This window comes from Oryzias latipes, chromosome 7, assembly GCF_053564925.1.
Source record: "Oryzias latipes strain Hd-rR chromosome 7, Olatipes_Hd-rR_3.1".
NCBI classification, from domain to species: domain Eukaryota; kingdom Metazoa; phylum Chordata; class Actinopteri; order Beloniformes; family Adrianichthyidae; genus Oryzias; species Oryzias latipes.
The window spans coordinates 5,307,546-5,331,204 of NC_136243.1; the positions used below are offsets into that span (position 1 = coordinate 5,307,546).

General features: G+C 43.5%; 1 protein-coding gene and 1 long non-coding RNA gene across 6 annotated transcripts in view; one reads left to right on the forward strand and one right to left on the reverse strand.

The window, feature by feature from the left end:
* acss2 (acyl-CoA synthetase short chain family member 2) overlaps positions 1-22,932 on the reverse strand; it is a 34,425-nt gene extending 11,493 nt beyond the window's left edge. For 2 of the 5 annotated variants that reach the window (XR_013657319.1, XM_011473022.4), the window contains exons 1-9: positions 22,108-22,932; positions 20,013-20,208; positions 19,647-19,738; positions 17,571-17,674; positions 17,423-17,495; positions 7,833-7,908; positions 7,634-7,742; positions 3,309-3,356; positions 504-641 (exon numbers count right to left, since the gene is read on the reverse strand). Coding sequence is in view for 3 of the 5 variants with exons in the window: in XM_011473022.4 (XP_011471324.1) it covers positions 504-641; positions 3,309-3,356; positions 7,634-7,742; positions 7,833-7,908; positions 17,423-17,495; positions 17,571-17,674; positions 19,647-19,738; positions 20,013-20,208; positions 22,108-22,234 (963 nt within the window). In the remaining 2 variants the exon portion in view is untranslated. The remainder of the gene's footprint in view (positions 1-503; positions 642-3,308; positions 3,357-7,633; positions 7,743-7,832; positions 7,909-17,422; positions 17,496-17,570; positions 17,675-19,646; positions 19,739-20,012; positions 20,209-22,107) is intronic. The other 3 variants (XR_013657320.1, XM_004086361.5, XM_004086362.5) reach the window with 2 other exon arrangements.
* LOC105355815 (uncharacterized) lies at positions 9,302-10,277 on the forward strand. Its single transcript, XR_002873559.2, has 2 exons — positions 9,302-9,446; positions 9,985-10,277. It is a non-coding gene; the product is annotated as an uncharacterized LOC105355815 (long non-coding RNA).
* Positions 22,933-23,659: the final 727 nt, after the last annotated feature.

The following is a 23,659-nucleotide window of genomic DNA, read 5'->3' on the forward strand; positions in this document are numbered from 1 at the left end:
AGATCTCTTTTTTTCCAAGAAATATCCATTTCTATGTTCTATTGTTCTGGTGGAAAACTGGTGTTTAGGTCAGCACAAAAGAACATCCAACCGCGACTCCTTTTATTGATGTCCATTATCTTTTCTTAGTGAACACATAACAACCAATCAGAATTGAGTATTCAGCCAGACCATGGCATAACATGTTGCATATGGAGCATGAACTGTTCCAGAGGAAACAGACTCAAGGTGGAGTTGGTTTTCTCTCTTTTTTTAGGTCAAAACAAACAAATTTGTGTTGATCTGTTTGGCCTCCGGTTCACAGTCAGATTCACCAAAGAGTTTGAATAGAAGTTCAGAGTTTGAAAAAACTCTCTGGAAAGTCAGCTTCACTGTGTCAAGTGATGGGACGGCTAGGAAACTCAAAATGTTTTGAATGTTTTAAATGTGTCGGGTTCATTATTGAAGGAAGCCGCTTCAGGAAAAAGCAGCATAAACTTCAGTCCGTGTGGAGAAGCTTTTACCTTCGGCTTGCCTGTGGAACCGCTCGTGTACAGAATGAAGAGAGGGTCTTCAGAGTTGCACCACTCGGGTTCACACTCGTCTGAGGCCTCACTGATGAGAGCGTGCCAGCACAAGTCCACTTCCGGGTTCCATGGGACCTGACGGATGAGAAGACGGGCGCATCAAGCCACACAACTGCCACTACCAACCGGGGTGGCGTTACAAAGTATAGAGGGAACCTTTGATTATGACCAAATCCTTATTTTCTGCTTCATTATACAAATACATTCTTTAAAAATGAAACAATGAGATTTCCTGGTTTCTTTTTCTTTGTTTTGTCTCTCACAGAATCTGAAAGTGACTAAAACTTTCTGCTCCACTGTGTGACGTGAATCTGGTTCCGTCTCACATGAAGAATTCATCATCACACCAATGAGCATCATTCACAGAGAAGCACATCTATCACAAAATCATAGTCATCATAGTTAACCGACTGTCAACTCCAGACCTTGGTGCCAGCATTCTGCTGGTTTTTGATCATCACTGTTCTACCTGATGCTGATGCCCAGGATCAGGTGTATTTTGCCAAAAAGCAGCAGTGAGAGTTGGGGTTAGCTGGAACACCAGCAGGAAACTCCAGGACCTTTGGGGCCTGGAGTTTGATGAGTGGGACTACAGATGTTTACAGAGCGAAAACCAACATTTGAAACGCTTAAAGTTCCACTCCGATCAACCTTTGATGCATCATAAAAGCATTCGCTGAGGTCGTTAATAATGATTACGGTTTTTAAGCCAAAATTTAAATTAAATAAAAAAACGGTGTCCAGGTGTTTTCCAGGACATAGTTTCTGCAGAGCGGTAGGAGTTCATTAGACATTTACCTTGGGACTGATGCACCCCCCACCTGTAACCCATAACAGAGATCTCTGTTTACGCTCTCCCTCGCTGGCTTACAGCCCCTCCCACCCTAACATTAGCAGTGCAACAAAAATAGTGATCAATGTCAGATCTATCCATCCGTACAGTTCTGATCCAGATTCCAGCTCAGACGAGAAAAACAAAAGACATTTATGGATCTATTTGTCTGACAGTGGATGCATCAGAATGGAGCAGAGCAGGGAGTTTGTGGCCCCGCCCAGCGTATTTTCTACGTCACAAATATGATCTTTTTCAAACAGCATTTTTTCGTCTGATTCACAAATATCCGAATAACGAAATAAACATTTTTCAGCTGACTTTTCTTTATAAATGTCTTCATCATCAGAAAAATGCTGCAAGAAAACACCCAAGTCATTTTGATCGGAGTGGATCTTTAAGCGCTTGATTCAAACTCTATTTGGCTTTTGTAAAGCTGAAGCACAGGTGCTGCAGAAAAAAATGTTAGAAGTTTGTTAGCACAGGGTTTAGCGTACAACTATGTCAACTACATGGCAGAGAAAACAAGAGTTTGTCTGCATGCAATAGTCGTTACAAAAACCAAAAAGCCCATGTTTGTCATCTAACTTCAACGGTAGACCCGTAAAAACAAACAGTTGTGACTGTGAGGGTTGGTGAAGTGGCTCTTGCTCTATCAAAGACGCCAAGTCTGCTGTCAGCTTCTAACCGACAGAATAACTTTAACAGAATCACAACTCCATGACCTGTTTTACACAAATTCAACATCACATTCACCCAACAAAACCTGCAATTTTTAAAAAGAGACACTTTGCAATTGTGAGATCAAGTCTCAGCTCAGGGCAGGACATGTCTGAATCACATGTCATTAAAGTCTCATCTGCTCCGTTCTTCCTCTGCTTCCCTGCATTGATCTCCAGAACATCTACATGATCTGTTCCTCTGATGGATTCATTCCTGATCCGTCCCTCAGCATCTTCATCTCTGCTGCCTCCAGCTCCTCCTGTCTCTGCATCAGAGTCTCTAAACCAACAACATGGTGCTCTCACCACAGTCTTCTTCACCTTTCCTCTCATTCTGGATGACACTCTTTAGTGACACGTCACACCTGAAACCTTCCTCCACCCGTTCTAACCTGTTTGCAGACGCCTCTCCACCTCTGCTGACCCTGAGAACTAAAAGTCCTTCACCTTCTCCACCTCTGCTCTCTGTAACCTCACTGTTCCACTAGAGTTGCTCTCAAGTGTCTACTTTAAATTAAATTTCTTAAAAAGGTTTTAAATTTAAAACCACGTTGATATTAAAAATAACAACAGTGATTGGATTATCTAGAGAAATGCAGATTTGGCTGTTCTGAGTCCCAAAGGCCTGCTGTAGAGGCCTGATGCTGACTGCAGCTACAGGGAAGTCTGCATTTACTGGACAACGCCACCTCCTACATGTCTCTGTGAGAGCTGGAGGCTCTAAACAAGTGGATAGAAGGTTAAAGATGTGTTCAACTGGTCCATCAATGGACCCTGGACATTTCTCAGCTGGCCTTAGTATCAGAATACTCCTGCCCTCCTTGATCCAAACCAAGAGAAACATCATGGAATAAATGGAAGTGAAGTCTACTCTTAAAAGAACGTCAACTAAAGTGGAATGGAACTGACAAACACGGGAAGCCATTCGGTCTCATTCAGACCTTCACATTGAGTTTGTGGTTCACATGGGAGCATCAAATTTCCATCAAACATCCAAGACAATAAACCAACAACAGGATGTTCACCACACACAACCACGGCTAAAGCTAGCTTTGGACTAAGATCTAAGGAGCTCCAGAAAAGGCATGTTCAGCAGTGAAAACAGGGTTTATGGGTGACATGAAAACAAAGAAAGGCATTAGAAAAGCTGTTGGGCGGGGTTATGATAAAGGGTGATTATGAAAATACCTGAGGAACAGGGCGCACTTTCTTTACCTTCCCTTTCTGTTTATCCTGCTGGATGGGATGGAAGGTAAAAGAGGAGAAAATAAGTTAATGAGAGGGAGTGTTAACCAACACAAAAACCATGAGCAATAAACAAAAAGATACAGACATTCACCATTTTTGTCAGAACAAATGCATGGAAACAGAAACATTGAAGAAGCTGATGAAAATCTGCAGCAGTGGTGTAAACAAACATAAACACATCAGTGCTTTTCTCTATGGTCCAGGAGCTGCTGCTACATTTCCTTATAGTTTCAGCCATCGCTGCAGTCTTTAAACCCATACCAAAGTTTAGTCACTAACAAGGTCTTTTAGACCGGTTCACACCACGATGAAATCCAACTAACTCACAGCCCAGGAGGACAACCCCAACCAAGGTGAAGTGCTTTAGACAAACATGCGACCAATAGAGAGAAATGAACAATTGGTCCACAGAGATCTTCAAGTTCAGCTTTAAGGGCCGTACACACCGGGACGAATATCGGCGCACGTTACTCGCCAGCGTTTATCAACACGTTTTTTGTGTTCACACCCAAGCAATTTTTGCTGAGGATGAGCCGAGTGAACATGCAATTTCATGGCGCTTAATGTAAAACAGAAATACTCCTGTACACAAGGTGGCGCTGCTCAACTTCACACTTCTTAAACTCGTTTTTCACTCAGAAGAAGAGAGCAAGTATTTACGCGCTTGTCAGAATCAAACAAAGAAAACATGAATATTGCCAGCACCAGTAGCTCCAGCTCCAGTTCCAGCAATGAAGAAATTATTGTTCTGTTGAATGATGAAAGACGCCGGAAAAGACGCAGATTTTGGGTACATCCCATAGTTACAAGAAGAGAAGAACATGGGGAGTTTTATCGACTGGTACAAGAGCTGAAAATGTATCATGAGCGTTTTCGGGGATATTTTAGAATGTCCGTCAGTGAGTGCATCTTCTTCGTCTTATTTCTTCGCGGCAGTGTAGACGCTACTTGGCGTATATCTTCTTCGCTGGTATGTGTGCTCAGCAAGACAGTTTTGTGTTTGAGCGCCCCCAGGTCGTGTTTTACTGTAACTTCAGAAGCTCCAGACACGTGTGCAAAAGCGCCATTCTCATTGGTCGTATAGTTTTTGACGCGGTGCGTCAAACCAAAAAAAATGAACCCGAGGCGTTTTTTAAAAAATGACGCTTTTACGCGTGGCGTTTTTCACATCGGTGTGCACATTCACAATGGTGCCCTTTGTTTAGTCAGGAGGCGTTTAACGTCGGCGAATATCGCGCGCGAAATCCCGGTGTGAACAGGCCCAAAAGGTGTTGTGTCCTCTTTTGTGTTGGGTGTACAAACTCACGCATGAACAACACTGTTGATAACCCACTAGAAATGACATACCAGCCAAATCTGAAACTGAGTTAACTTGAAACTGATCCAAGTTTGGATCCAGGTTAATGGTAGGATCATCTCTTTAACATCTGCAGTAAGATTCCAGGAAAGCTTTAAAGTTTACAGATCTACTAAAAGCCATGGATCACAAAACAGCATAGAGCAGTCTCCAGAGATTAGAAAGAAAATCCTTGACATGCATAGTAAGCCTTAGTCAAACCCGTACAAACCTGTATGGGACACGCAGGTGGCCCACACAAAATCTCAGGCTCGTATACAGCTGGGTGGGCCCGTAGAGTGAAAATGTTCATGCACACTTTTGCTATGGCTATGCCATAGCAAAACGCCCCAAATCCTTCTGCACTGTTAGGGCTGTTCACATGACAAGTGTGCATTCCTTGCTGCAGCCTGACTGTTAGAAATGAGGAGATCAGACAAAGTGTAGTTTGAGTGGACACCCTACGGCAGTTACACATCATCTGTACACCTCCTGTGTGCAGCATTTGTGCATGATCAGTAAAAACTCGGTACTCGTACCTTACTAATGACAAGAGTGAGGTGTAAGAGCGCCGTACGACAGCATGACCCGTACATCATGAGTGTGTTCAACTAAAATCATTGTTACAAATACTTCATGATACACTTAACACACGCACAACACTGGTTCCTTTCATTTGTATGACATTCGTTGGGAAGGCCATACGAGCCTCAAGGGAACTGCAAGACACAACTGCACTCCTCTTAAGATGCAGCTGCTCCTCTCTACCACCCTCTACGGGCCCGGACAACCCAAAAACCGGCTGCACCTGTACAGGTGCAAGTGACCAAGGCTTTAACGGTAAAGAGTCCATCAGAACCTCCAAAGACATCAAAAGGTTACTTAAAAGTTGAAAGGACTTCAGACTAGGGAGGTCTCCATTCTAGATGGTAGACAGGAATGCATACAGACAGTCTGGAGGGTTTCCTGGAGTAAGTCCTTTGGACAAACAAAACTAAATGGGAACTTTCTGACAGCTTTATGTTCACATGCAAACATCAAGCATGAAGTTCAGTCTGAGGTTCAATTCGCGAGTCTTTAGCCATTGTTGGGGCACAAAAGCCCCAACAATGTCTAAGGACGAAACTCTGGACTGTTCTGAAGAGGGCTTCAAAGAGATGAGGTTTAAATCCTATTAAATGTCTGTTGGAGTAGCTGAAGGACACCATCTGGACCCTTGAGCGGTGGACCAAACCCCCCCTCAGAGCGGCAGCAGTCTCATTGACAGAAACCACTGGACAAAGAGAATGAAAGGTTGGGCTGTAAAATATAAAGCATGAAAGTCCTTGTTTCTGTCCATGCCTCTTTCACTGGTTTGTCTAATTATTCCTCTGAACATCAACATCTGGTTATCATCAATTGATTATCAGTAAGTTTTATAATCATTGCCATCAGTTTTGTGGTATTTCAGTGAGCAGAGTGGGAATTTGTTTTTAGTAACAAAAAGAGTTGCAAAATTTTGTCCACGTCTCTCAAAAAGATCAGTCAAATGCAAAAATGTCCAAAATTTTTAACCTGAGAGAGATGAACTACAGTCAGGACCATAAATATTTGGAGAGAGACACATTCTTACTAATTTAGTTTCTGTACATTACCACAGTGAATTTTAAATAAAACAACTCAGATGCCATTGAAGTGCAGACCTTCAGCTTTTATTCCATGGGTTGAACAAAAAGATTGCAGAAAAATGTGAAAAACTAAAGCATTTTTTAAACACAATCCCTTTATTTCATGGGCTTGTAAGTAATTGGACAAATAACTGAAAACAAAATGATCATTACTAATATTTGGTTGAAAAGCCTTTGTTGGCAATGACAGCCTGAAGTCTTGAACTCATGGACATCACCAGATGCTGGATTTTCTCCTTCTGAATGCTCTGCCAGGCCTTTACTGCAGCGGCTTTCAGTTGCTGTTTGTTATTCTTGAGGCTTCTGAGTGGCTTGCATCTTGCAGTGTACTCTCTGGATCTACTTTCATGCAGTCTTCTTTTTATGGTAGACTTGGATATTGATACGCCTACCTCCTGGAGAGTGTTGTTCACTTGGTTGGCTGTTGTGAACGGGTTCCTCTTCACCATGGAAATGATTCTGCCATCATCCACCACTGTTGTCTTCCGTGGACGTCCAGGTCTTTTTGCGTTGCTGAGTTCACCAGTTCTTTCTTTCTTTCTCAGGATGGACCACACTGTTGATTTTGCCACTCCTAATACTGTAGCAATTTCTGGCATGTTTTTTCTGTTTGCTCTGCTTAATGATGGCTCCTTTCACCTGGATGGAGGAGCTCCTTTGGCCGCATGTTGTCTGTTCACAGCAAAATCTTCCAAATGCAAGCACGAGTCCTCTAATCAACTCCAGGCCTTTTATCTGCTTCACTCATAATGACATAACAAGGGAATTGCCCACACCTGCCCATGCAATAGCATGGAAGTCAATTGTCCAATTACTTAGGAGCCCATGAAATGAAGGGATTGCGTTTAAAAAATGCTTTAGTTTTTCACATTTTTATGCAATCTTTTTGTTTAACCCATGGAATAAAAGCTGAAAGTCTGCACTTCAATGGCATCTGAGTTGTTTTATTTAAAATTCACTGTGGTAATGTTCAGAAACTAAATTAGAAAGAATGTGTCTCAGTCCAAATATTTATGGTCCTGACTGTAGTTCATCTCTCTCAGGTTAAAAATTTTGGACATATTTGCATTTCACCCTCATTCTTAAGCATTGGTGCATGATCGCTGCATGATCAATTATTTTTAGAAAATATAAATTTGTGTTGTTAGAAAAGAAAAGATGAATGTCTGCAATGACAACCATGCAGCTCTGAGGACTCAGAGACCAAAGCAAACCAAACTTTTCATCATGGATGACTGAGGGAAGTCTATTCTCTTCTTTACCTGAAGATCTGGACAGGATCGCTTAGCAGGAGGAGAATGAGAACCCACTGACTCCTCAGGCTCTTTGGATAAATGCTTAAGCACTATACATCTCTTGACCGGAAAGCCTCTGCAAAGACAAAATAAGATGGTTTTGATGAACCCAAAGAGGACGACAAACTGTCAGCATGTGTGAGTCGGTGTGCACACAACAACTTACTTGTCCCTGCATTTCTGCAGCGCTTCATCAGCTAAGTGCTTCAAGTTGATCAGCTTGTCTCCTCGATAGAAGCCATCTGAAAAAAATAAAATAAAGACTCAAGATTTGTTGCAATAAGTAGAGATTCAGTAAGAAAAAAACACATGGCCATTACAGTGAATAAATGTTTCTTTTGGTCAGAAAAACAGACTAAAGATGACTGTCACTTGACCTTTCGACAACAAAACATTACTTTTAAGAGACAAAAAACACTAAACCTAATAATCCCAATGCCTTCATATTGCGTCATTTCACTCCAACTTTAATGGGATAAGATGATTTTAACATTTTATTGAGAAACAAAACAAAATAAATCACACATTACAACTACTGGTTCAAACAAAACAGCTGTGCAAACTCTGAAAACAGAACACTGTGGCCAGCAAGGTGACTCAAATGTTTCTTTGTTTGTGTGGATTAAGCAATAACAGGTTTATATACCAGTGTATATGAAGAGTCCTGTCAATGCCTCCATGAATCACTTCAGAGACGTTACATGAATGAAAGAGATGAGTGTTTGAATGGCCTGATTAACTTGGACATTTTAATCCACTATCTAATCCATCAGAGAAGACATGGACGACTAGCAGCCACAACCACTCCGCTAATCACATTCACAAGCTTTCAAAGAGGGGTGACAGAGGAGACGGCGACTGTCCGCTGACAGAGGAGACGGCGACTGTCCGCTGACAGAGGAGACGGCGACTGTCAACTGACAGAGGAGACGGCGACTGTCAACTGACAGAGGAGACGGCGACTGTCCTCTGACAGAGGAGACGGCGACTGTCCGCTGACAGAGGAGACGGCGACTGTCCGCTGACAGAGGAGACGGCGACTGTCCGCTGACAGAGGAGACGGCGACTGTCCGCTGACAGAGGAGACGGCGACTGTCCGCTGACAGAGGAGACGGCGACTGTCCGCTGACAGAGGAGACGGCGACTGTCCGCTGACAGAGGAGACGGCGACTGTCCTCTGACAGAGGAGACGGCGACTGTCCTCTGACAGAGGAGACGGCGACTGTCCGCTGACAGAGGATACGGCGACTGTCAACTGACAGAGGAGACGGCGACTGTCCTCTGACAGAGGAGACGGCGACTGTCCTCTGACAGAGGAGACGGCGACTGTCCGCTGACAGAGGAGACGGCGACTGTCCGCTGACAGAGGAGACGGCGACTGTCCGCTGACAGAGGAGACGGCGACTGTCCGCTGACAGAGGAGACGGCGACTGTCCGCTGACAGAGGAGACGGCGACTGTCCGCTGACAGAGGAGACGGCGACTGTCAATTGACAGAGGAGACGGCGACTGTCCGCTGACAGATGTAACCCGGATCAGTGCCCCACTTGCATTACCAGATTTGAAACACCTGAGCGCTCTTATTTTGGTGGGGCCAGTTCCCTATATTAACATCCGGGTCACATAGCCACTTCCTGTCATCCATGCTCTGGCTGTTGCTGATCTGCTGTGGCTGGCTGCATCTCCTATAGCTGTCGGCTATCTAAACTTGAAACAAAACTCTGTAACATCTTACTGGACTAGTTCTTCGAACAACCACACCTTGAACTAACTACTCTTCGGTGAGTTTATGCGATCGGGTCACACACATAGCAGTACATCAGTATTTCAAAGGCTTTCTACCTCATAGAAATGCCATGCTAGTGTGGCTACAACATACAGATTTTTGATCAGTCTTTTTTTTTTCTCTTGAAATTGGAAATATTTCAGTTAATAATTTTCAGTTTTTTGTCCGTTTTAGGACTTTTCAACTTGTTTCCGTTTTAGTCGGCCATTTTGGTTTTGAATTCATTCATTAATATCATTATTGTTTTTTCTCCTGATTTATACTGAATTGATGAATGCTAAAGCTAAATGATTAAAAGTGCACTTTATTTTTGAAACCATTGGAACCCATTGAAACCCATTAATTTATAGGCCTAGAATTTGAAAGGTTCCTACGAATTTTGTTAGGACCTTATTTGATTATTTTTCTTACAATGACATACAGTTGACTACTGTACTTGTTGTAAATAGTATGTGTTGTAAATAATAATGTCTTGTAAATAGTATGTGTTGTAAATAATGTGTCTAATCTATCATTTGTTTGACCTTGTTTAGGTCAGGTTTTTTTTCCACCCCCACTTCTATCCTTATTGGAAGAACTTTTTGATCTGCACCATATAGGAATGGTGCATGGCGAGCTACCCACGAACTCTCAATGAAAAACTTGATTTACGAACCTAGGAAAAAGGAACTTCGCAAAAGACGCCATACCCAAAGGAAAAAGGAACTTTGAACACCAAAGACTGAAAAATATCCTTGTGGATCCCTGGACACTCCTTTCTACAGTGTCTAAAATTATTGTTTTGTTATTTGTTTTCTTTGTTTAAATACAGTCAATTGATTGCTTTATCCCTGTGTTGCGTTTTCTATCCACACACTCTGGGCTCCATGAGTCGAACAAATCTTCTGTAGGTCAGAGCAAGCTAAGAAAGCGCTACAAGTGGCGAGCTAGCTAGGAGCTTGAGTGTGTGGATATCAATTTTTCTGTTTTCTCTTTTTTTTTTCCCTACACCATGGATTTTATAACTCAATCTGGTGTTGACGTTTCTGTTTCTGTTGTAATCTCGGGCACCGCAACCACATTACATGATGAGGTGCTTGATTGGTTGCGTACTTATGGAAAATTAAATCGCACTTTTTACGTTAATGATCCCAATAGTTCTTTTGATAAAAACCTGGTCGCAGAGTTTACAGACACAGCCGCGTTTTCTGCCTTAAAACCATTGCTACCATACACTTACACTTCAGCTACTACTAACCTTGTGTGCCATGTGACCGCGTTAGCCTCAGAGTGCACCGCCACAGTGGACAGCAGCAGTCAACCCCCTGATTACCTAGTCGAATTAAAAAGACTCGCAGACCGGAGCGGCTGCAGTTTTGAAGAGGTTCTAAGAACAGTGATGACCCAGATCGGCCAGCACCTGGATGCAGCAGGTACAACTCTCAAAAGCTACTCCAGAACCACACTCAATACTGAGGAGGAAGAGGAAGAGGAAGAGGATGGTGCATCAGCCCGGTCAATGCCAGCATCCTCCCCACCTTTACCCACTTTAAATGCTGGTCTGCAGGGGCCACGCCCTCATCAAAGTAGAACATCACAACACATCTCCTTGTCAACAAATCAATTAAACCCATCAGCAGTCCAGAAGGTTATTGTTGAGCATGTCGTCAAAAACGCAGACCTCACAGCCACTTCGCTGCGTCTTCGCTCCTTCTCTGGAAGAAGTCCAAAACCAGGTAATGAAGTGGACTATGAATCCTGGCGATCTCAAATAAATCTTCTCCTTGCAGATCCTACTCTTTCAGCACTCAGTGTCACTCGGAGAATCATAGAGAGCTTGATGTCACCTGCTGCTGATGTGGTAAAAGGTCTGAACCCAGACGCATTGCCCTCTGTTTTCTTGAGTGTGCTTGACTCAGCCTTTGGAACGGTCCAAGACGGGGAAGAGTTATTTGCCCAGTTCCTGAACACCCTTCAAAACTCTGGTGAAAGGTCTTCCTCATACCTTCAAAGACTGCAACACACCATCTGCTCTGTTGTCAGACAGGGTGGAATTTCAGCAAATGAAGTGGACAAACATCTCCTGAAGCAGTTCTGTCGTGGCTGTTGGGACAATGCTTTAATAACCAAGCTACAACTGGAGCAACGCAAGGACAACCCTCCACCATTCCCTGAGTTGCTGCTCCAACTTCGAACAGAAGAAGACCGACAGACTGCCAAAGAGTCTCTCATGAAGCAACATATTGGCACATCCAAACAGAGAGTCACCATACAGTCGCAGAGCACTTGTTCCTGTGACCACAGCACTCATGCAAATGAAGAGCTGAAGGAGATGAAGCTACAAATAAAGAAACTTCAGCAACAGATGTCACAGCTCCTATCCAGAAAATCCACATCTGACTCCCAACTCACAACGCGTCAACACAAACCCAGCAATCCTGTAACACCACCCGCCAACAGGCCAAAGCCATGGTACTGCTTCAACTGTGGTGAAGATGGTCATGTCTCCTCCACCTGCATTAACCGATCCAATCCAATTCTGGTCCAGCAGAAGAAAAAGTGCCTACGTCAAAAACAAGAGGCATGGGATGTCAAATACAAGCATTTAAACTAAACTCTGCTCCTGTGGTGGGACACTCAGGAGCTGCTCACAACAAAAGTCCCAAGAAGAGGATGCCACACCTGCCAAGAGGTCTTATTGGAGCCAAAAGTACTGGTCAGATTGAAATAAATGGACAACTGTTTAACTGTCTTCTTGATTCTGGATCACAAGTGACCACTGTCCCTCACTCATTCTACAACACTTACCTTTCAGACCTTGAAATTTATCCTATCACTGACATATTGGAGATTGAAGGAGCAAATGGACAAGCTGTACCATACTTGGGGTACATCGAATTAAATTTGACTTTCCCACCTGACCTTTTTGGTTCTGCCATTAATGTATACTCACTGGCATTGGTTGTACCAGATCACAACCAGTCCCCACAACAGATCCTTGTTGGTACCAACACCCTTGATGTTGCTTACTCAAAGCATGTAAAGAAAGAAGACAAATCTCAGTCAACTGCACCTGGTTATGTTGCTGTCTACAAGATCCTCCAACACCGTTTCAACCACAGTAAAGAAGCCCAGACTGCCTCTGTCACACTAATGTCAGGGCAGCCACACATCATCCAGGCAGGTCAAACCACAGTTCTGGATGGACATCTGGTCAAAGGGTTGCAAGGCGAAAAAACTGTTCTCCTTGAGCATCCCCAGTCTGGCTCTTTACCCGGTGGGCTCATAGTTAAAAGCTGTCTCGTTAACTTGCCACAACACCGGCCATGTCACCTGCCTGTTGTGGTAAGCAATGAGTCCAGCCATACCATCCAACTTCCTGCAGATGTCACAATAGCTGAAGCCAGCAACTATCAGCATGTCATTTCAAAAGAGCAGAGCACTGGACCAATAACAGAACCAACTTCACAATACAACTTCAAAGACTCGCCTATAAGCCCAGAATGGCGACAACGAATAATTAACAAACTCAACAGCATCCCTGAAGTCTTCTCAAGACATGATTTCGACTTTGGAAAAACTGAAAAGGTAAAACACAAGATCAAACTTTCTGATCCAACGCCGTTTAAGCAGAGACCCAGACCAATTCACCCCCAAGATGTGGATAGCGTCAGAAACCATTTACAAGATCTGCTAGGATCCGGAATTATCAGAGAATCCACCTCACCATTTGCATCTCCAATTGTTGTTGTGCGTAAGAAGGATGGAGGTGTTCGCCTCTGTATCGACTACAGAAAACTAAATTCACAAACCATAAAGGATGCATATGCTCTGCCAAAGTTGGAGGACACATTCACTGCCCTCTCTGGGTCCAAATGGTTCACTGTCTTGGATCTAAAGTCTGGGTATTACCAGATAGAGATGGAAGAAGAGGACAAGGAAAAAACAGCTTTCGTGTGCCCCCTCGGGTTCTGGGAATTCAATCGCATGCCCCAAGGTATTACCAACGCCCCAAGCACATTTCAACGCCTGATGGAAAAGTGCATGGGGGAACTGAACCTGAGGGAGGTACTTGTTTTCATTGACGATATTATTGTTTTTGCTCCAACCCTCGAAGAACATGAAGAGAGATTGATGAGAGTTTTAAACAAGCTAAAGGAGTATGGTCTTAAACTCTCAATTGATAAATGCATCTTCTTCCAGACCTCTGTCAAATATCTGGGTCATATAGTTTCCCAAGACGGCGTAAGAACAGACCCAGAAAAAATTTCAGCACTCACCAGCTGGCCAGTACCCAAAACCCTAAAGGAGCTACATTCTTTCCTTGGTTTCGCTGGTTACTACAGGAGATTCGTGAAAGGTTATTCCTTTATTGTTAAGCCGTTGCATGACCTCACTGCAGGATACCCACCTTCTCAAAAGAAACAGAAACCCCTGATCAAGAAACAAGAATACCACAATCCAAAAGAACCATTTGGGGGTCGTTGGACGGTAGAGTGTCAACAAGCCTTCGACACCATCATCCAGAAGCTCACCTCTGATCCTGTCCTGGCATTTGCGGACCCCCAAAAGCCCTATCTGCTCCACACAGATGCATGTTCCACCGGCCTGGGTGCAGTCCTTTATCAGGAGCATGAGGGGAAGAACAGAGTGGTGGCCTATGCCAGTAGAGGCCTCACCAAAAGTGAATCCAGATGTGAAGAATAGTTAGAAACTGCCTTTAACTTTTATTACACTAATGGTTTAAACTTAATTCACTGAGCATGTATTGTCATCTCAAAATTATATTACATTTGAAGAAAGCACAGCCAAACTATTGTTCTAACAGTTTCTTCCCATACTCCCTCTTTTCTGAGCAGGCCTCAGACTTATCTTCACTTTAGCCTTGAAGCTTCTCTCCAGCAGTAACCTGTGGGCGTGATTTTCACACGAGGTCCATTGGACGATCTTCTGAATATGCAAATGCAGGGTTTTTATACCAATGCCCATCCCTGAACTCTTTGGTTCGGACTTTGAATGTACCATGTTCATGTCTGTCCCCTTCGTGTTTGGACGAAGTAAAACCTCCACAAAAGCTAAGTTTTGTCTCTGAGTCATTATTCATTATTTCTGTGTGCAAGAAACTGACGGGGTTACGAACTAAATTTTAATACAGTCCTTTCTAGAAAATCCAGTTTCTTCACAGGCAGGAATTCATAAAATAAGAACAACGCCCTATCACCCAAGAGGCAACCCAGTGGAAAGGTTCAACCGGACACTGTTAGACATGCTCGGAACCTTGTCCACACAAGAGAAACAACACTGGAAAGAATTTGTTAAGCCCCTTGTCCATGCATACAATTGTACCAAAAATGACGTTACAGGATTCTCTCCCTACGAACTGATGTTTGGCCGTCAACCTCGGTTGCCTGTGGACTTGGCTTTTGGCTTGCCCCTGAAGGAGGCCCGATCACCCTCCTACAGGGAGTATGTCCAGGAGCTGAGATCACACCTGGATGAAAATCAACGATTAGCAATTGAGAACGCAGCTAAAATCATGCAACGCAACAAAACCCGCTTTGACCAACATGTTGTGACTGCAGATCTGGACATCGGAGAGAGGGTCTTCGTCAGAAATGTGCGCCAGAGGGGTAAACACAAATTGGCTGACAAGTGGGAGTCAACGGTATACATCGTTGTAAGGAGAGCAGAAAACCTCCCTGTTTACACAGTCCGACCGGAAAACCAGCCCAAACCCCTTCGTACCTTACACAGGGATCTATTACTGCCTTGTGGATTCCTACCCTCACCTCAAGGGAAACTCCCCAAGCAGCGTACCAGAACACCCTCTGTATCTGCACCTACACCTACCATCGAGGAAGACCTTCCGGACGATGATGTGTACATTCAAGTCTCATCTGAACCAGTAAGCTCCACAACTCTAGACACACCTGCCATCCAGCAACCAGATGTCGGGATTGAGCCACCAGAAACAACCTTACCTGCTGAAAACTTAAAAGCTGTCGAGTCACCCGCTGTCTCAATACCTGCTGTTGCCGCACTGTCACCTGAATCAATTGTACCGACCAACACAGAAGAGGAAGTGACAAAACCCAAAGAAGAACCACTGGCTGTGGAAATTATGAAACCAGAGCCTCAATCAGAACCAATTGACCCTGTTGGGATACCAGATGCCATTACACAGACTGTGGATCCCATACCTCAACTCGAACCCCATGCCGAACCCCCCTCACCATCTGTGTCCGAACCTCTCAGTCCTGAACAGCCAACTCTCAGGCGGACACTACGGACCAGAACCCAACCAGATCGCCTTCAATATGCACATCCTGGGAAACCACTTCTGAAAAGCATCCAAACACTTCTGCAAGGTTTGAGCTCTGCATTTTTATTCGCCCTTCAGGAATTTCACAAGACAAACCATGTACAGGGACGTACATGTGAACAAGGGGGGGAGCGTGTAACCCGGATCAGTGCCCCACTTGCATTACCAGATTTGAAACACCTGAGCGCTCTTATTTTGGTGGGGCCAGTTCCCTATATTAACATCCGGGTCACATAGCCACTTCCTGTCATCCATGCTCTGGCTGTTGCTGATCTGCTGTGGCTGGCTGCATCTCCTATAGCTGTCGGCTATCTAAACTTGAAACAAAACTCTGTAACATCTTACTGGACTAGTTCTTCGAACAACCACACCTTGAACTAACTACTCTTCGGTGAGTTTATGCGATCGGGTCACACACATAGCAGTACATCAGTATTTCAAAGGCTTTCTACCTCACAGAAATGCCATGCTAGTGTGGCTACAACATACAGATTTTTGATCAGTCTTTTTTTTTTCTCTTGAAATTGGAAATATTTCAGTTAATAATTTTCAGTTTTTTGTCCGTTTTAGGACTTTTCAACTTGTTTCCGTTTTGGTCGGCCATTTTGGTTTTGAATTCATTCATTAATATCATTATTGTTTTTTCTCCTGATTTATACTGAATTGATGAATGCTAAAGCTAAATGATTAAAAGTGCACTTTATTTTTGAAACCATTGGAACCCATTGAAACCCATTAATTTATAGGCCTAGAATTTGAAAGGTTCCTACGAATTTTGTTAGGACCTTATTTGATTATTTTTCTTACAATGACATACAGTTGACTACTGTACTTGTTGTAAATAGTATGTGTTGTAAATAATAATGTCTTGTAAATAGTATGTGTTGTAAATAATGTGTCTAATCTATCATTTGTTTGACCTTGTTTAGGTCAGGTTTTTTTTCCACCCCCACTTCTATCCTTATTGGAAGAACTTTTTGATCTGCACCATATAGGAATGGTGCATGGCGAGCTACCCACGAACTCTCAATGAAAAACTTGATTTACGAACCTAGGAAAAAGGAACTTCGCAAAAGACGCCATACCCAAAGGAAAAAGGAACTTTGAACACCAAAGACTGAAAAATATCCTTGTGGATCCCTGGACACTCCTTTCTACAGTGTCTAAAATTATTGTTTTGTTATTTGTTTTCTTTGTTTAAATACAGTCAATTGATTGCTTTATCCCTGTGTTGCGTTTTCTATCCACACACTCTGGGCTCCATGAGTCGAACAAATCTTCTGTAGGTCAGAGCAAGCTAAGAAAGCGCTACACAGAGGAGACGACGACTGTCCGCTGACAGAGGAGACGGCGACTGTCCGCTGTCAGAGGAGACGATGACTGCTCACTATTAGTGGGGACGATGACTGCTAACTGGCAGCAGATACAATGACTTTTTATTGGCAAGAACACAATGTCTGCTGCTGACAGCGATCGCGTGTAGTTTAGATTTCGTCTGTTTTAGCCACATACACTTAATCCTTCCAACTCTTTCTGATTACTGGTTAATGTTAGATATCCACTAATGGCCACATTTTAACATCAAAAGTGCAGGCAGTTAAGATTAACCAACAGGAAGTGACATCAGTCAACACTGTGATGAGCCACCAGCTTTGAAGGCTGAAGCTGACCTGCAGTAATGAGCAGCAAACACTGGCTGTCCATGATCCTTTCACACAGAGATTCAGCTGAGAACCCTGCAAACTACAAACAGACTTTCATTAGCTGTTCCCTTCACAAACACAGGACTGAGCACATACACTACAATATCACACTTACCACTATGGAGTGAACAGCGCCAATGCGAACACAGGCCAACATGGCGACCACCAGCTCAATCACCATAGGCATGTATATGGACACACGATCGCCCTTCTTCACACCTGGAAAGATGAAAATCAGATAAGAAAACTGCCACTGTTAAGCTCTAACAACTGAGATGAGTGGCACACACTTTAGTGTAGTTAACTCTCCCCCATGTTCAACATCCACCACAAGGTACCAGCGGACACAAACACACCCCTTCCAGTGCAGACCAGAAAACAAAAGTAATGTCCAGAGTAGGCCTGCACAATATACCGCAAATTTATCGTTATCGCAATATCCAGCTCTGCAATATGCATATGGCAAAAGACGGCGAATATCGCAATAAATCGCAAACCCAAAATGTGTTAAAACAATCTTCTAGCAGCTTGAAGCATTTAACACATCAAATAAATCCCTTTATGCTTTGACCAATCAGATGGACGCCTTCCCATTGTTGACCAATCAGATGGAGGCCTATTATGTTAACCCTGGTCCTGAAGAGCCTCAACCCTGCCTGTTTTCCAGCTCTCCTTAACCAGCTTGCTGTTGATTGGCTGACTCAAGTGATTTCACATCCTGATTGACTGAACACACCTGATTTTGGTTATCATTATCGAGCAGTCTAGGGAGAATTGGAAAACAGACAGGGTTGAGGCTCTTGAGGACCAGGGTTAGCCACCCTGACGTTTGTCCCCCATGTCGATGAGGGTCATTTGGAGTATAATTTTTAAACTGTTGCAATGAAATGGGAATGATGTTTTTGTTTATTTTTCTATTTGTTTATTTACCGCAAATTTATCGTTATCGCAATATTGATCACTAATATCGCATATCGCAAGTTTTCCTCATATCGTGCAGCCCTAGTCCAGAGTTGGTTACAAAGGCAGAAATTGACCAAGAAAATGTATTTTTTCCATATTGTCCATGCAGACTCCCATTCGTCCAGGTCGATTCCATAGAAGTAGAAGGTAAAAACAATGCAGTCAGCTTGGTTTTTCTCTAATTATTATTGAAGATGTTTCACCTCTTCTCAAAGAGGATTTCTTCATAATGTGATGCAATATACAGCTGAAATCATTTCCTCTTGACACAGTTTGGCCGTGATGAAACGTGTGATTTCAACGGCTGCAGAGGTTTCTGGAATTTCTGAGCTTTCGTGGATCTGTTGTAATCTTTGGAAGTGATCAGTGCGCTTGAATGCCAAAAGAGTTACCAGACCTGGAGTTCAACTCAGATCGGTTTAGTCTGTGTGTCATGATGAAAATAAAACGGATCTCTAAAAGATGACTATGACAAAGAAGCATTGCTAAAAGCATTTCTTTCATTTGGTTGAAGTAACAAATACAATTCTTCAACAACAAAAGACAAAATAGAAACTTTTAGTTGGTACTTGTCTTAGTTATCCATGTTAACATCAGTACAGAGTCCGTGGCCCTCAACCAGTCACCAACTCCAATGAGAACTCTGCCACATCCAATGTTCACTTCCAGAACGTACTGAACTAAGTTCCTGAAGCAGTTTTCCAGAGGAGCAAGTTTTCTAGATAACTTAGCTTGGTCCTGCTCCTGCAGGGCTATTTTTTCTGAAGATATCAGGAACTTTGTGGGTTTGGAGGCCCTCATGGGGTTTTCCGATCTAGTCAAACAGAGTCTTCTTCGTGTCCTCATCCTCTGCTTTTGTAATCTCCAAAACTTCCTGACCCTTCAGCTTTCAGTGGGTCTTTTACATGTTTCTGCTCTGAGCAATGCAAACAAACCAATATACTTTCTACTTACAGCAGCAAATGCAACATGGTTCGTTGCCATGACATTGGGTAGCAGCTCTAAAAGTCAAGCGGGGCAGTAGACTGCTGTTCCCAAGGAGTAAAACTGACCGCTCAGCACTCCTATGTAAACATGGCGCCCAGGTTAATGTTTGCTTTTCTTTAAAGAAGCTCTTCCATTTACTAACAAAGTGACTGAGACAGAGAAGACTGGAGCTGGATTGACTGTAGTGAGGCGTTAGTGCACTTAGTGAATGACTTGGCCGGAGGAGGAGGCCATAACTTACCCTGCGACCGGAGGACGTTGGCGAACCGACAGACCCTCTGCAGGAGCTCTCTGTAAGTCACGACGGATTCATCGCCCGGCTCGTTGCCCTCCCTGAAACAATCATGAAAAAGCTTCTGAGCTCATCGCTCACGTCAGGGAGTCAAACGATGAGATACGTTTCCTTCCCCACACAAAGTGTTCATGAACACATCTTTCTGCATCGGAGCGTTCAGGTTTAACAAAGGGAACGGAAAAGGTTGGTGATGGTTCAGTGATGTGAATTTTAAATCACAGAAGAAATGACATTCAATTATTTCTCATCTTTTTAAACAGCTTGAAGGGAATCGAACTTTAAAGTGAGGAAAACTCAGGACTTTATACTAACCAGAAGAACGCAATTCTATCCCCCAGTTTCCTCTCGTGCACGTTGCGGTCAAGGAGGTTGTAGCAAATGTTTGTGGAGGCTCCTTCCATACACTTGATAAAGATTTCTCCTTTAGTCACGTCGAAGTTGTAGCTCAGGAACGGACCAGTGGGTTTGCTCTTCCAGAAGAAGTCTTTAGCGATGACACCCCAGAACTCTGCGAGGCGGGGGCAGAGTTTAGGCGGGAACAAAACCTCACGGCATGTCTTTGAAAACAGGCATCCAAAAACAACTAGTGCACGTTCAGCGTTTGACTTTTCTAAGCTTTGCATATTCATAACAGCAGCATTCAGATCAGTGAATGAGGCGGTTTACACAGACTGCTCATGTCAAAGACTGAGAAAGTCCTTCATCAGCCTTTGACCTCACATGAGAACTTCTGAAAATCACAATCCAACCTCCTCATAAACACTAAACTGTGTGACGGATATCCGATCGAACCAACTGGATACTGAACAAGACACCATCACCATAAACTTTGATTGACAGGCTCTTGGTCTGTTACATGCAAACAAATTAAAAACATACACAAGAGGAAAAAACTTTTTCTTTAAAAAGCATTCAAGTCCCACTCTGATCATCTTTTGATCTACTTTCAAAGTGTTCCCAGTGGTCTTTGAATTATGATGATGCTGTTTTTAGCCTAGGTTTAAAATCCTGTGTCGTTTTCTAGGACATAGTTTCTGAAGAGCGGCAGGAGTTTATCACAGGACTGTTGATGTGGAGTAAGGCCACCCCCACTTCCCATCATCCATCTCTTTACACTCTCCTCTCTGCAAACCAAGCATCACCGGGGCAACAAAACTGTTGATTAATGACAGTGGAAGCATCAGAATGGAGCGGAGCCTGGGCGTATTTTCTACGTCACAAAAATGCTCTTTTTTTTTTAAAGAGCATTTTTTCTTCTGTTCTTGATTTACATCGATTTGAATAAAGAAAAAAATCCTACGTCCTCCATCATCAGAAAAATGCTGCAGGAACGTGTTAAAAAAAAAAACTTCTTAATGGTGACACTAAAGTTGGCTTCCGATTCACAGCATCTGATTCGTGAGGCCACTGAAGAACCAACATTCCACTGGATTTGTCACACTAAGACCACCTAGGACCGGGTCCTGCTCAAAAACCACTGGACCTGGACTGCTCAAACCTGGATTAAATTATGATTTAGATGGTAAGGAATACATTAAACACAGTTTCTGATTCGTGAAACCATTATCTGATCTGTGAAAATGGGAAATAGGATCAATTTATCGCATTTTACGCACCGAGTCTACCTCAGTCCAGGTCCTGTCCTGTACAATACAGAACAATGGGCAGACTGATGCACAAAGATATATTAAGCATTTTTAATGCATCAACTACATAAAATCATTCAGTTTGTAATTTTCACAAATCAGAAACTGTGTTTATTGCATTGTTTACTGTCTAAATCATAATTTCATCCAGGTAGGAGCAGTCCAGGTCCTGTGGTTTTTGAACAGGACCCAGTCTTAGGTGGTCTTAGTGTGAAAAAAAATGTAGTGGAATGTTTTTTTGGGCCCTCGCGAATCAGAATCTGTGAATAGGAAGCCAGTTTTAGAATAGTTTTTTAAAGGGAGTGGGTCTTAAGGAGAAAGAGGGATCAGCTCAAATATCAAGCAGACAAAGAAGTATATAAAGCACCAGGCTGAGCGTTGTTCTACAGAATGATCACTGCGTTCGGAAAATGACACTATCATTCATGAATTAACATTAGATGTCAGAGAGAAGCCTCAGATTCTTCAGTGGAAAACAGCTCAGAGGTTTTCTCTGAAGAACCTGAAAGGCTGCTTGCCTCATCAGCACAGATAAACAAATGTGTGCACGTGCTCAAGACCCGCCGGGCTGCACGCTGTCCCTGCCCTGCTGCCTCATCCAGCTGACAAACCCCTGGCTGAGCGGATCAGTCACCTGAATCCACAGCAGGTCCGGGCTGATCTGGATCCGTCTCAACCGTTGCTGTATTTTTTGGCGGCTTTCCAACCACGTCACTCACTCTGAAAGCACAACATTTGTTGAGCCCCGCGTGCCCACTTACCATCGGGGTTGTCGATGGACTTCATGTAGAGCTCCTTGTATTTGTCAAAGCTGGGGACGTGGGACTCCTTCTTCAGGTCTCCGGACCCGTAGTAGACGTTCTCCTCCGGGACATGATCGGGAATCATGATGAAAGCCGCGGGGGAGCAGAGAGGCGCGCGCGCGCTGAGCTACAATAGAGATCAATGAATGAACAGCAGTGGCAGGAGCCGCTGCATGGACGCGGGCACGACGCTGACGCACGGATCCTTCCGCCGCAGGAGCGAGCATGAATCTGTGCAGCCGCGGAGGGACGGGGGGGGACTGATTCCTCCTGCAGGACTGGAGCTGTCCGCCGTGCTTGCTGCTCCTTTCCGAGTTGGCACAAACACAAGATATAACACGAGATAAAATATGGTTCTTGCTAGGCTAGCCAACAGTTTCATTCAGACTTCTCCGTTTGAAACACAACTTCTGAAGCGTGAGCCCCTGCGGAACAACACGCACAATCAGCGTGCTCTGTGGCTGGTCACTTCTGCGCGACCGTCAACGGCGGGGGAAGCTAGCAGGCTAAGTTAGCCAAAAGAAGCAAACGCGCGCGCATCGGTTAAAAACCGAAACTTTGGGGTTTACCTAGGCGGTAAATTTCATTTAGATATCGAACCGTTCTTTTAACGGGAAGTCCGTTTTGATGGCTATAGCGAAGCGAGAGGTAAAAAAATTATCCTTGACCCAATGATGACAGTTTCCCGTCCTTTCTTCCTGCCAACAGCGAGCATGCTCCGTTCAACTCTCCCTGACCCTGAGCGGCAGCCAATCACAGCCGCGATCCAGCTTCACTTCCTGTTGAGATGCATTCGACGTACGCCATTTCTCGACGAAGTACGGCAGTTGCCATGGTGATTTTGAACAGAGTCCTGTAGGAGAGCTGTAGGACACGTTTTTTATTGTTAGATTAAACAACCGAAAGTAAACTGTTTGTTGCAGCTTTAAACAAACGACGAAACTCATAAAGTTAAAACAGATTCACGCGGGAACGTTTATCTAAAAACTCTTAACTCTTGATGATTTTCTTAGTTTTTTCATCAATCGATCCATCATTCGTTCTTTTTTCTTACATTTCACAATTTGTTACATAAGCCTTATGCTATCTTAGATGACCCCACCCTTACTTTGACGTGTTATTCCTACCATGATAAAGGTGGAAAGATTTCATGTAATCCATGGACACCAGTGAAGATCACAAATAGATGAAGAAAAAAGGTTCAGAGCACTAGTGGGTCTAGATTACCCAACTCCCAATGTTAACGTGCCTAGGATAGCACAAGGGTTACAGATGAATTATTGGTAGCTGGTATTGGTATTCTCTATCATTTTAGAAATAGAAGACTTTTATATAAAAATTACATTTCTGCATAACATTGAGAAAAATATCAGCCTTTCGATGGCTTGAGAAACTAAATCTTCAGGAATCGAATAGAGAAAAGTGATAGTTCTTGTTTTAAAAAATATTCTAATGTTTCAACATGAAACAAAGAAAATGGACGTCCTGCCATTTAAATAAATACATTTCA